Source organism: Cyprinodon tularosa, unplaced genomic scaffold (genome assembly GCF_016077235.1).
Source record: "Cyprinodon tularosa strain WSP-4 unplaced genomic scaffold, ASM1607723v1 ctg325, whole genome shotgun sequence".
Lineage (NCBI taxonomy): Eukaryota > Metazoa > Chordata > Actinopteri > Cyprinodontiformes > Cyprinodontidae > Cyprinodon > Cyprinodon tularosa.
Window position 1 is genome coordinate 173,736 of NW_024039036.1, and position 14,648 is coordinate 188,383.

The following is a 14,648-nucleotide window of genomic DNA, read 5'->3' on the forward strand; positions in this document are numbered from 1 at the left end:
TGTCAAACGCAGCGGCGTCCCATTTAATGCTGGTTTGTTGGGTCTCCAGTATGCTTTCCAAACAGAGCTGCAGTAATCAGGTCATTTGTTATAATGACAACCATTAGGGGTGATCATCGTCACACAGCGGTCGGGAAGATAAATCAGGTGCTCTCTCGCAGAGGTTCATCTCGATTACACACACACACACCTTCCCATCATTACTGAAGATTAAATTACCAAGCCTTAGGTTTAAAAATGAATTTTCTGAGTTATTTAAGAGCGAATCCTAATTTGGTTTGTTATAATTGCTATTTAGATGAACAAAATTACTTAATTTGAAGCAACCGATGCTGAGTGCTTAAAATAAAACTTGGAGCCTAAAAAAATATATCAAAAGTTTTGATAGAAATATATAGTTTTTTTTGTCCATCATAAAATAATGCTTTTAAATTTGTTTATTTTAACACTGAAAACCTTCTTACCATTTTCAGATAAATAAGAGATGACACATATTTCAGCCTTCTTTTCCAAATCATGACTAAATCTGTGGCTTCAGTTATAAAGCAGAATAGAAAACTAAAAAAAAATTAATTACAAAACAGCTGTACTGCTACCGAAAAATTTTATAAAATAAATAACACTTAGAAAATCCATCGGATCTCATAAAGAAAAAATAAATCAAGTGGTGCATTTATAATTACATTAACTATGTGATGTGTTTACAGGGTAAAGGTGCCAAATAAAATGAAAACAATCCACCTACAGAGGGCCGGATTGATAAAAGCCACGCAAATCACTGATAAGCCAGTTCACATCAGGCCAATTCTTCCAAGAGTTAATGCAGCAATACCAAGTACTGAGTGGTTTGCACAACAAGGGTTTTTATGAATCCCTGCAGGTGTTTAGATATGCTCTTAATGAGAACAGGAATAGTTTGCGGAGTGAGGGGGTGATCTCCTTATCAAGAGGATGTCTAAAGGCAAACATGGCAGTTCAACGTACAGAAAAATAATGTCCCAGATGTAATCGATTGGGTTTTGAATCAGGCAACCATGTGGGACAGACAGTAGTGTCATTCATTTCTTCCATCTCGACCTCTCACCACACAGCAATTAAGACTTAAAATTTTCGTGGATCAAGTGGAAAATAGGACCCACTGCACCAGCTTACGATCTTTCCTACTGTAGGGTCAGAGGTGTAGTCGGTTGCTTTAGCTTAGCCTTTGGAGGTTTTACTTCCTCCCAGGGATAAGTTCTCCCCAACCAATCACTTAACTCACAACAAAAACAAGAATTATAGGCAGCATAACATTCTTCCAGAGCTGCTTCTTCATTTCTGTAACACATGTTAAAGGTGGAACAGCTGTCATTCCTGAAAAGGACTTGGTGCCAGCAGTAGATGACAATGAGATTGATACATTGATCAGATCATATTTTAGGAGTTTTTTTTTTGTTTTTTTTTGGTGTATTGGCAATGGCTGATACTACATGTTTTTAACGATTCATTAGTGCATTTAGCAGCCATGCCTTTAGGTAATGTGGAGGTCATGCATGGATGCTCTATTTGTTTTGTGTCTGATTTGCTAAATTTATTTTGATTTTTTAGTTTAAATTGAGATTAGTGTAACATTTGTTATGATGCAGATAAAAGCAGAAAAAGTCGCTGCACATTTTGGGGATTGGTTCGACTGGTGTCAAAGTAATTGGAAACACCCTAAATCATTTAGTAGTAGCTTTGCCTCGTCTGTTCCTGTTTGGCAAAGACACCATCCTGGAGCTGTGCTGCTGCCATCAACACCCTTGTTTAAAGATGTTGACGATCGGCCTGTTTTCCAGTGTAGTCCTGTTTCTCTGACTGTGACTGGCTGGATGTGCTCTCTTCATCCTCTGACATGGGAGCTGGCTCGGAGCTCGTCTGCCTGGCTGTGTGTTTCCTGGACAGCTGTTTTTTGTATCTATGCTTCTTTTTCTATGTCTGCTTCTGTCTCCTTGAACCCCAGTTGGCCTCAGCAGATGGCCGCTCACACTGAGCCTGGTTCTGCTGGAGGTTTCTTCCTGTTCAAAGGGAGTTTTTTCTCTCCACTGTCGCTAAAAGCATGCTTAGTGTGAGGGATTGCATTTAAGTCAATGCAATCAACTGGTTTTCCTTAGATAGAAAACTTTGAATCAATCTTACTGGATGATCTGGTGAACTGGAAAGTGCCTTGAGATGACGTGTTGTGAATTGGCCCTATATAAATAAACTGAATTGAATTTAGGCTCCATGTCCTGGAAAGTAAGCATGGGGCCCACTGGAAGGAGCTGAGTTCTCTAAGGTAATTTCCAGATTGCTCTGTTGGCACATTTTGCACATCTCCATGTTAAAAAATAATTAATACATCTCCTTAATCATATTTAGTTACTTTAACACAAATGATTCATGTCCAGCCCTGCTAACATGAAACAATTGTGGTAAAGTAACTAATTATGTTTAAAGGTATAGTGGAGGATGTTCTTTTTCCATGTGGATCATCAAAATAAGTGGACCTCCTAATTGTCAATAATTCTGGTGATATGTTTACGTAAGGCCGTCCTACGTTACTTACCGGTGGCGAGTCTGACATAGTGGAACATTTTCAATTCTTCTTCTGGAAAGTAAGCTTGTATGAGCGATGCAAACAACAACTTTTAAACAGAGCTTGCACGAGGAGAATGGGCTTGCACGCATTTAATAGGTGTTCCCTCTCAGGAGCAGGTACATGGTTGTGCATGTGCATTTTTATTTAAAGAGAGGGCGGGTCTTTTCAAAAAAGCACAAATTCACCTTTAAGTAGGCCCAAAAGATGCACGAATTATCCTTTCAATGACTGCTCGGGTTAATCTCATAGGGCTGTGATCATCTTCTACATAAATATTAGCCCTAGGTAAAAAAAAATAATTAAAAAACAAATTCTCTGAAAGTTTACTTCCTGTCCTCTGAAACCCTTGCTTTTTATAGTCCTGATAGACAAAGCAAACCTTCTTGGCACATAATGAAGAGACATCCTGATGGGTTGCATGTGCAATTATTTGAAAAATTCAGATGTCACCTCATCATAACACTAGTCATAGTGACTCTAGGTACATCCAACACTGTTAGAGAAGATGGACAGATGTCAGTGGCCTCCACCTGTAGATGGCCGTTTCTGGGTTGTTTTCTGTTGTTTTTTTGGGTTTGAAGTAAACATTATAATAGTTTTATTGATGCATATGATACAAAGCTGTTATTGATGACTAATTGCCTCTGCATCCTGACAGCATTAGACAGAAAAATACTTGTCAAATAGGATTGGTCTTTGGTCCAAAACATGCAATAATAAAAAAAAAATAAAAATAAAAAACAGAGAAAAAAAACAAAAGCAAACAAAAAATAAATCAAACAACAACAAACAAAAGTAGGAATCATTCATTCAATCAGTTGTGCTAATATGCTTTTTGAATTTTCATTTATAATTTAGACTATATATGGTAATGAATATTTAGAGTAGAACCTTAATTTATGAATGAAATATTTTGCTATTCGACTGTTTTATTTGTGATTTGGGTTTATACAAACCTACAGAGGTGAACTGAATTAATAAAATCTAAAAAAGGTATATCTGTAACAGCTTAGAGTAAACAGGATAAACAGTAGTCTGTTCTAAAAGTTACTGATTCATTCTATAACAAATATGCACAGAATCCTGATGTGAAACGCAGCACTGGTTTTATTGTAGATGTGTATCAGAAAGGACAATCGGTTCCGTATCCCGGCCCAAAGTCAGAAACCCTCTTGAGCAGCGCTGCCTTCACTGCACTGATCTTCTCATCCAGCTCGGTCAGGGTGCAGTTCTGAAGGACAACCAGTCAAAGTCAGATGGTTATCAATATGTTCACCTATGATTCAATTGTTGAATTGTTGAGATGAGAGCAGAGAAGTACCAACCTGATCAGTGGATGTCTTAGGCCTCTTGTGGAGATGACTCTGCAATGTTAACAAACATTGAAACTTGTTGATTCATCCAATTTTTAACCAAATACTTAAACTTTGAGTCATTTGATGGAACAAATGGATGCATTTAACTAAGAAAACTATGCATAGCATGCAGTTTATGAGAACAAAACCTTTTCTCCCATGTGATAGTGTTTTCATTAGATGTTTTGACAATAAACGGGAGTAAAAGCATGGGATTAGTTGTAATGTTTGTAGTATCATACTACAAACATTACAGTAAATACAATGAAAAAGATGTCCTACGGCTTGCAGTAATGTGTGATGAATTGGCGTATTCTTTATTTCCTCTGAAATCCTTTAGTATCCTAAGTATTAGAATGTTGTTCCTAAAATCCTGGGCCAACTGTGAGACGCTTTTTACTAAACACCAAACTACAGCAGAGAAAAAACAAGAGGAGGGTTTGGGAGGAGACAGGGAAAATAAAAGACCCCATCTTTAGCCATTTATTCATAGACACTCGACATCTCTTGCTCTGCTCGCACAAACATGCAGCGAGTCAACAGCAGATGGAAAGTAGTACTTGCACAGAAGCAGCATGCTGTGCTGAGGAAAACTAGTATGAGAAGACATGCAGCATCTCAAGCACACTTGGATAACTGAAACGCCGGATGGTCTCCTTTAGCTTAGGAAATCAGAGTTTGATGGACTGGGCTGATCCCTCAGAGGTTTATTATGAGGTCCAAATCATTTTAGGATCTGCACTAAAAAGAAAGGGAAAGCTGAGGTTCCTCTTATGTCATGTATTTATTGTTAAATAGGTCCAGATTTCAGTTATCGTTATAGTTTAGTACAACTTCTTCAGCTTTTCCAGATAAAATGAAATCAAATAACATTAAGTTTGCTCACAGGGTTCACTACTAGCCTTGTTCTGTTTAACTCATATTATTGCTGCCAGACATTAACCAATTATCGTTTATCCCCCTCTGTTTAAGGTTTCCCTAAATAACATCCAATGAGAAGAGATGAAAGAAACATCTGACTTTTACCATAGCTATTTTCTTTTTTTCTCTTTTAAGTTCTTCTCCAAGTTTCTCACAGAGTGATCTGTACATACTGACGTTACACTGATTACGCGTCTTTTTGTTTCTTCTGACAACTTTACCATTTGGAAAAAACTTCAGTCCTTCATTGACGCCAACGGGTGACTGTTCAGGATATTCATAAAGTTAAACAGATGTAAAACCAAGGTCCTTGTATAGCTATAAAACTAAGCATTTTTATTAAACCTTAAATTGTTTCAAATGTTGCAAGTATACCAATAACTACAGTGCATTAAAGTACAAAATGCATTTTACCACCTTAGAAACAAAGTCAGATCTAGGGCTGCAACTAACGATTATTTTGCAAATCGATTAATCTTTCGATTATTTTCTAGATTAATCAGTTAATAGTCAGATACCCAAAGGTGCCTTAAAGAAGACTTTTTAGAAGAGTTAACTAGGTGAAACTAAAACTTACCACTTGGATAGAGCATATTAACAGAGAAAAAGTTTTTTTTTTTTTTATCTTAAATGCAATATGTTCACATATTTTAGGTATATATCCTCTAATTGGTTTGCTCTGTCAGCTAAAGCCATACTTTAGAGTCTCTACACTCCAGTTAACGATTAACTTATTACTAAATTAGTTGGCAATTATTTCGATAATCGATTAATAATGATTAATCTAATTGTTTCAGCCCTAGTCACATCCCTCTTAACAAAACCTGAACTTGAAAAATGACATATGCCTTTATTATTTTATGTTAGAGTATTAAACTTTGTCTACTTTAGTATTGCAGGAATTCTCAGCTAAGAGAAAAACAAGCTAAGCTACTAGACAATGACCAAAGGGTTGAGCGCAACCCGAAAAATCTCTGTACCCTCTTTAAAGATAAACAATACATGGAAATCTCTGTGTTGTTTCTGTAACATCTACTTAAACCTAGAATCAAGTTAAAATCCAGTTCTTTCAGTTATCTGAAACAAAACTTGACTCTCTTTTTATCACAAAATACTTGATTTAGTAAACAATCTTTTTTTTTTTATCTATATGCCCTCGTATGCTTTTTTGGATTAACTTTATATGTTTTCAGTATAACCCGTTTAAAAGCACAGTTTTTTGACTAACATATGAATAAATAAAGTTGCCTTATTTGCCTTGAGATAAGTACGTGAAAAAAAAGTAAATGTCTTTTGTTTCTAATCCATATTTTTGGTAAAATGTGTTGAAGTAATAAGCATAAAAGATGAAACTCCATTAGCTTTTTACAAAACTCCTCTGAGCAAGTGGTTTTCAGTTTTCAGCCGTGGACCAATACTCCACTTGGTAATTTAGGCATCACACCACTTTAAACAGGTTCTTTAAAAGCGTTTTTCTAACACACAGTGAACGTCTTACTTTGGCAGATGCTGTCATTTTCTGTTCAAACACATTAAAGCCTGCCAATTCAAAATCTAAACAGCCAGCAAGCTGCTAGCTACATTACCAAGTTTCTCTTTACTAAAAGTAAGATAAACAGCTATATAAGGTAAAAGCTGGTGCAAAGACACCTCACTAAGTGAATGTGTTTCTTATTTGAAATGCTGTACAGACTGACTATTTAAATCTGAGTAGGCAGATGACTGTCGCTTGACAATAGCAGACACTGAAGTGGCCTAAATGGGCTGAAAAAAAGAGGTGAAGATGGCAGCAATATACACGGATATATAGTGACACTGTGATGATCTATTGCAAAGACCCTCAGCCCAGACACAAGATGTGACACTACAAGCTTTGCTAATTGCATGACATGGTATAGACACCTGGGCTCCTAAAAGAGGACGGTTAAGTGCCGAGAGCGTTGAGTGGATGCTGGAAGGTAAATCTAAATATGCTTGGTGTGATTTAAACAGTGCAGCTAAATGGGCAAATAGGTCACTGTAAGAATCCCCGTCCGTTCACTGCTCTTGCAAAACTATACAAAACCGTATAAAACGTTTTTCTTTAAAGTTTTTTCTCGTTAATACCACAAGCTTTAGTTTATTTTGTTTGGATGTTATGTGTTTGACCAACACAAAGCAGTGTCTCATTGTGAACATCTTTTACTGCAATTACAGCTGCATCTCTTTAATGGGATGTCTGTGCATACTGAGACTAAAATTGTTGCCAACAATTTGCATATCAGCTTAAAATAGCTTGGAGAACTATGTAAGCGAAACTTTTAAAGCTTTGCCAAAATTTTACATTATGGTTTGGGCTTTGACTGATCCATTCCAGAGTAGATCTGGCTGCAAATCAATTCTACCACAGTCCCAAATCCTTTGCTAGTTCTACCAGGTTTTCCTGTTTAAAGCTCCATTCATCAACCCAGAGCAACTTTCCCAGTATTCATATGAGCAGATTCAGGGAGCATGTGAACATTTGTTTAGTATTTTATCAACTCATCTATCATATAATCTATAAATATATATATATACTCTGAGGGTTGTGTGCACCAGTTTATGCTCTCAAAAAAACTTAGGAAGATCTGTATTCAGAAGATAGGACATGTTATATTTTTACTTCTTATCTATTTCTGTAGCTGCAATATATTCCTACATATTAATAGTAAGACTTAATTGGAACAGCTTTTCTATATCCTCTGTAAGGTGATTAAAGAATTGTATCGATTAATTGGCCAGCCCTAATTCATTATAAATCCTAAAGACTCACAGTAGACTGAAAGTACTCAGGGGAGAGTCCTTCTAACTCCAGAATGCGATCCTCCAGCTTCTTGAGCCTCTGGTAAACATTCAAAGGAACTGGACCCACTGAAGACAGAAAAAAACTATCATGAATAACTTTATATACACTGGGGACTTTATATAATTCCTTATATTTTGCTGACCTGATGGCAGTTTGAGATGAGCCTCAATGTTTTGAAGACGCTCTTCTGTTGCTGCATTTCCACAGTCTTTGGCTGCTTGTCCCTTTGGAGGCTCCCCAGCCTCCCCTTGGCCCCCGGTACTACGTGTCTGGGGCCCATAAGTGTTTACTACTCGTGTGACTGCCCAGTCAAAAAAAGAAACAAAGGCTGTGACTCAGGGGAAGTTGGAGTGATGTCAACAACATGAGGATAGCTGCACAAGGATATGAAAATGCTACCAACTTCACATATCAGTTAGTGTACTATTGCAAATCACAGCCTGTGTGCAATATTTGATATATTGCTATAAAGCTTAACATGTGAATGAACACTCTGCACACAAACAAAACATTAAGTTTTAAATGTAACGTCTATTTGTAACAAAAATATATGTTTTAATGTGAACAATTTGAGATGCTCTTACCTTTTACGTGGCTTTTAAACCCTGGGTATGGAGTAAAGACGGCATCTGTCCTTGCACAGCTGTTCTCTAGGATCATATTTCACATAAAAAGCATTTAGATTTTCCCATTTTAATGAAAAGTCTTTTGAAAAACAAAGTATACATCACACATGAACAGCAGTTTCTACTGATTTTGTGATACTGGTGTCTCAGACAGGCTTTGAATTTCAAGCAGGTCCCCCGTCTCATGTTTTTCTGCACAGAACAGGTTGCATTTTTAAGGCCGAGCGTGTTAGCTACTTCAGGCCCACTCTTGTAGCAGTTCAGCCTGACCTCTCGCCTGTGGAAATCAGCTCTCTCCCAAACATTGGCAATCTGTGTGCCGGCTCCCTCTCCACCCTGCCCCCAACCCTCTCCTCCGTTCTCACCCTGATTGCAGTCGATCACGTTGCAAAACTCGCGCACATTGTTTTCATTGATCTCCATCTGCTTACGTTCCATAAATGCAGATATTCTTCGCTCTATCTGGAGACACAACAAAGATAATAGGACACAATAGATTGATGAGGTACTGATCGGTTTGAAGAATTAAATATTTCTTTCCTACTTAATGTTGTGGAACAGGGTGATGTGGTGATTTATATTACATAGAATGAGAAATGTAATGTAATAGACTAATCTAGGGAGCAAAAAAAACAGAAGAGGAAAAAGAAAAAGATTTCTTCCATCGTTATATGGTGGAATACGAATGCGGTTTGTTTGGCTACCAAAATAAATGCACAACAGAATGCCGCCTCTTGTCCTTCATCCACATGCAATCTCAGAGTAATGAGCATCCACTTCATAATCCATCAAGGACCTGGCCCTCTCTCAAAACCCTCCAGCAACGTGGTATGTTCTACCCCAGCCCAACTCTAAAGCACCCCTTATTCTCTGTCGAACCCGGTCTATCAGGTCTCTATCAAGCGTTTCGCTGCACATCATGCTCACATCCTCGGGAGCAATTACTTATGATTATTCATTTGGCTTGACAGAATGTGAAGGGCTCTAAAATGTCACAGCCAGAACAGCTGACGGATCCGCTGAAATGGACCAACCTCTGACTTTCCGGCTCGGATCTGGATCATGACGTCATCAGTCGGGGTCTTAGTCTCTGCAGCATCTGAGCCGGGTGGACTGAGCTCTGAAAACCCTGCTGTCTTCTCCTTAGATGAGGGTGACGTGACTGCTTTATCAGAAATATTCTCCTTCGTAGATGTGACAGCCGCAGACTCAACAAGGAACCTCAGGGTTTCTGAAACAACCTACAGTAAAACAAAAAAAATACACATCCTATTAAAAAACACCACTCAGCTATATCACCAGATGTATTATTCTTATTAGGCAGAACAAAAGCACCCGATGCTATATATCAACATAGCTGTTCATTGGGACAAATAGTCAGTTCATGATTAACATTAAAAGGTGCAACTTATCCAGACTCGTTTTTACATAAACCTGTAAACATGTACCAATTTTACCTGTAATTTAGCAATGTGGTCCTGCAAACAGCTGAGAAAGTGAGTCTCCGAGGAAGACGCCAGATTTATAGCAGCGTGGTTGACCTCTATTCTCAAAGCAGCATCCCCAAATCTGAGCTTCATTTGAAAAGAAATGACAAACACAAACTTACTGACAAAGTACTCATTTAACAAACAAATCTAGACTAAGAAATGGTTTTGGGTCAAGCTAATACAATGTTAAGGGGTTTTCTGGCCGATCTCCAGTTTCTTTTGAAGACTTAAAGGCTAAGTGCAATTTTGAACAATCCCAATTTAGCTTAAACATAAAAGATATGCAGTTAGTAATTTGCCTTTTTTTTTTCAAATATCATCCTAACTTTTTCATTTTCTTATTATATAAAATTTAAAAGAGCATGTTGATAGTTTTATAAACCACTAATTGTGGCAGAACTTAGCTTTTCTTAGCTTTTTTCCAATGTAAAACTGTCAATTTTTAACATCTGCCTAATTGATTTATCTCCATAAACATGTAAACAAAGACGAACATCCCCTTATTTGAAATCAATAATAATGTGATTTTTTTTATAAATTGTTCAGTTAGGATTAGAATTAGGGCTGCAACTAACAATTATTTTGCAAATATTAATAAACTGATAGCCAAAGGTTCTTTAAAGAATTTATTTTACGAAATGAAACCAGGTGAAACTAAACTTTTCCACCTAAGGAGTTCTGGATAGAACATATTGACAGAAAAAAAAAACTTTTTCGATATAATTACTGGTGGGTTGCTAAAGGCATATTTTACAGTCTATCCTCCCATTTAAGATTTATGGATTACTAAATTAGTTGACAATTATTTCAATAATCAGTTAATGATGATTAATCCTATTAATAGTTTCAGCCCTAGTTAAAATTTATTATCAGGTAAATTAAAAAGCCCACTTGCATTTAGATGCATGCAATTTTTGGAGGTTTCTTTCAACTGTGCTGATCAATAATTAAAGACTTAACCAGCAACTGCATACTATTAACAAACAAAATACATTTCTCCTAATAAAAGAAAACAACAACAACAAAGGAAACATTGAAAATAATATATTTGGCGGAATTTAATTTTGTTTTAAGTGCCAATTTTACTTTTACAATACAAAAAAGTCATCCTTAATATCAAGAAGTTGGTAAGTGTCAAATAACATTCAGGAAATATTTTAAAATATTTTTCATCCATTGAATAGTTTGTCTCTGATCAGTTTATATAGGTCTTTTTCAGTAAGAAGCCTGTTGCTTGCCCGAGGAAAATAACGGTTAGCTAAAGTATAAAGAGAAAACAAATTCGAGAGAAAAAAAGTAAAAGCTACAGTAACAATCTTAAGATGGCTAACAACTGTGAGTATTTATAGGCGATGTTGCAGACATTTTACATTTCTATACCCACACAAAAAACAAAATTCCTCCAAATAAATAATTGTATCATGTAGGATAATTGCAATATAAAGTTATTTCACCGTAAGAAAATAACAAAAATACGTCACAGGCAACGGATAACTAAGCAAAATAATCTAACAGCATCAAAACAGTAAATGGACGGGAGGTTAGCCGAAGCTAGCGTCAGGTTGCTAAAAGCATTAGCACGAGGCTCATTAACCACCTTTTTAAAGTGAATTAGACCTAAACCCTGCTAACCAACCTGTTTTCCAAAGTGTGAAAGGTGCCTCAGCATCACATCCACGCAGTCCCTGTAGCTGGACATTTCAGCGGGCTCTTTGGGAGGAGCGTTATTTCCACTTAGCTTTGTTGTTTCCGCCATTGCTGTTGAAGGGGCTCACACTACTGTGCTGTGATTGGCTGAGGGAGCAGGAACCCGGTCACGTGATCGATGACAACGCACCAACGGTGGCCCGGTTGGTCCGAGTGTCACAGCTGGGAAGGCTTGTACTCTTGCTGGGAATAATTTTTGGATCAAATGGAAATTGTCAGCATCACATGTTATTAATCATTTGAAGGGATATCAAATTAAAATCAATGACGTGGTAAAGATATATAATTAAGATATATAACTATTTAAAGAATCACGGATTTTAAGTCTCACAAATCAAATAAAACTTTAAAGTGGTGTTGAAAAAAAAGATGTAATGCAGTAATGAGGATTTAGGGTCCCTTTACTGTGTTTGTCATTGAACATGTAACAGTAATATAGTCTCTAATCTCAATCCAGCATTAATTTTACATAATAATAATGTATCTATTCTTTTTTACACCTTACCTTAAAACATATATTATTGCTTTTAATGTAATTAAGTTTACATTGGAATTCCGCACAGATAAAACTTACCGTATAGCTTAACTATAAAGGCCGGCGCTATAGTACAGCCTGGCTATAAGTTTGTTTGCTTAAAATGATGCATCAAGTTAGAATTATAATTTGTAAAATGTAATAGGATAACCTTTGGCATAATTGTGAAATTATTCATATTCAATTGAATGCACAAATAGTAAACATCTCTAACTTTAGGACACAGTTTTGTACAGCTTACTCCTGATAAAGAACATGAAATATGGTATTCCACAATGTTCAATGTTTGGACAAATGTTTTTTTTTTCTTTAGATTTAGGTTAATACACATGTATGTAGTTCACAGGAAATTAAAATTTTATTTATTTACAGACTTGAACGTTGTTTTAATAAACAATTAAGGAAATACTTTATTGATAGAAACAAATACTGAATTAATTATTTTTGACCAATAAAAAAATCTATGTTTTGACTTAAGCATTGACTTAAGTAGTAATTATAGTTTTTGGCTGTTGTTTAACACTGATCTTAACTTAAGCATAGAATACAAAAATAGGCAGCAACTCTCATTTTTAATGAAGGTAAGAATAGTTTGCAATTATATGAACTTCATATTTTACATTTTGACTTACTCTTCTATGTTTAAAATGTTTTTTTTTTTTAAGTTTGTGGTAACAAAGCTTTTAATAACATTACAACCTTTTGCTTTGCAAAAAAAATGAGCCAAATATTACATAAAGCTGATTCAGATGATGCAACAAATTAAGTTGATGTATAAAAACATTTCTTAAACAATGATAAGAAAATGTGCTTTTACCTACTAAATTTAAATAGCTTTTCTGTAAAGCAGTTGGAATCTAGAGTTAATGTTTTATTTAAAGAAAAATATATGCTACCTACTTTATTATCTATTTAATGTCCTTAAGCTGCATAGAAAACATTCAGGGACCTGAGATTTGGTGTGGGGTTCTAAGATTAAATCTGTTATTTGAGCAAACACGGTCGAGATAAGTGCAGTTTATTATATTAACTTAAAATTTTATATATGTAGTCATTCACTACTCGTCAACAGGTCTGCCAAGATTTTTTCTGCAATTCACAATATTCTCCATCACGTACTTTTCAAAAAGGCTAAAGAATGAGCACTTAATTATAAGAACATTGTGCTTCTGACAACGGTGGACTAAGCAGCAGGGCACTGGGATGGGAACCTAGCCACAATGGTGCATTTCTCTGAGTTGAGTGACTGTGGGAAAATTTCCCTCCCCTATTCAGGCATTTTTTCCTTCTTTCCATATAATGAGGAGAAAGCCTGATGAAGGAAACAACAGAAAAAGAACAATTACAGGCAAAGAGACGGCACAGCGCATGCACTCAAAACTTAATAATGCTCTTTTAGAAGGGTTAATCATTTCAGGAAGGGGTCTGACGATAAGCCCCTTTTCTGTTAATTCATTTGCAGGGTGATATTTTTTCACCCCAAAACAGGAAAGGAACTGTAACACTTGACATGGTTTGACATGCAGAGGTTTTGCTAAATGTTCCCACAAAGCAAAGAGCTCTGAAATAAAAAGAAGAGGAACATTTTTCTTTAATTTGCCTGGCTGCAGAACCAAGAGCTGATTATTCTTCTTTTCTAGACATGTTATTTTAAGGTGTGTCAGCAGCTTAAAGCTAGAATTGATATGTTTTAGGTTTTTTTTTACATGTAACACCAAATTGCAGATCTTGAGGTGAAAGCCAGAGTTTATACCTCAAGATCTTATCTGGTTATAAATAGGGAAAATGGTAATATTTATATCATTATGTGCCACTTGAAATACCATTCCCTTTTAGTTACTATTATAAGTCATCTTCTCATCAAAAATCATATAACTAATGTTTTTGTATATATAGTTGATAAAGTGCTTTAAACACGTAATTTCTAAGAGTTTAGGCTGAGTTTAATTACATTTAATCATATGTTAACAATTATTTCCACTTCTCAAGTATAGATTTCTGTAATACTCTGTAAGGTTTATAGATATCTGCACTTACCACAGCTCTAAAAAGCTAAGTTTAAAGTAATATTCAAAAACTTTTCTCTCTGCCCAACGTAACCCAATATTTAACAAACTAAGACATGCAGGACAATAATGTGTTAGCCATAATATAAATGGGCATTTTGAGATGAAGATTTTGAGTGAGTTTGCATAAAAATTTAAATGTGATATTAGTAAGTTATTCTATTGATAAGATTTTGCATAAATAGATGCCTGCAACAGAGAATACTTATTCTCCAAGCAGATGGATGAGAGCCCAATGCACATGTTTGTATAAGGACTATATTAATCAAGATAACAAATGGTTTTGTTTTTCCAGCACTCAGCAGAAGTTAGACATGCATGCTAAAACCTCTATCTGTTTTTTCCATTGTTAGTATTAACATCAGCTGTGAAAAAAAAACTGACATTGAATGAATACTGTAGGCTGGATATATGGATAAACAACGGCATCGTCTGCAAAAACTGAATCGCAACTACAATTAACTGAATAAAACAATCCCTTATTGTATTTCATAGATGGGTTGACAGATGCTTTATTAGATTATT

General features: G+C 35.8%; 1 protein-coding gene across 1 annotated transcript; it reads right to left on the bottom strand.

The window, feature by feature from the left end:
• Positions 1 to 3,688: 3,688 nt before the first annotated feature.
• On the bottom strand, positions 3,689 to 11,610 carry LOC119788746 (MAP3K12 binding inhibitory protein 1). Its single transcript, XM_038293365.1, has 9 exons — positions 11,452 to 11,610; positions 9,783 to 9,899; positions 9,360 to 9,566; positions 8,691 to 8,787; positions 8,284 to 8,349; positions 7,842 to 8,000; positions 7,667 to 7,764; positions 3,925 to 3,963; positions 3,689 to 3,830 (listed from the first exon to the last, which is right to left on the bottom strand). Exons 1-9 carry the CDS (start codon positions 11,569 to 11,571, stop codon positions 3,723 to 3,725), a joined length of 1,011 nt encoding a protein of 336 aa, XP_038149293.1. The 5' UTR covers positions 11,572 to 11,610; the 3' UTR covers positions 3,689 to 3,722.
• Positions 11,611 to 14,648: the final 3,038 nt, after the last annotated feature.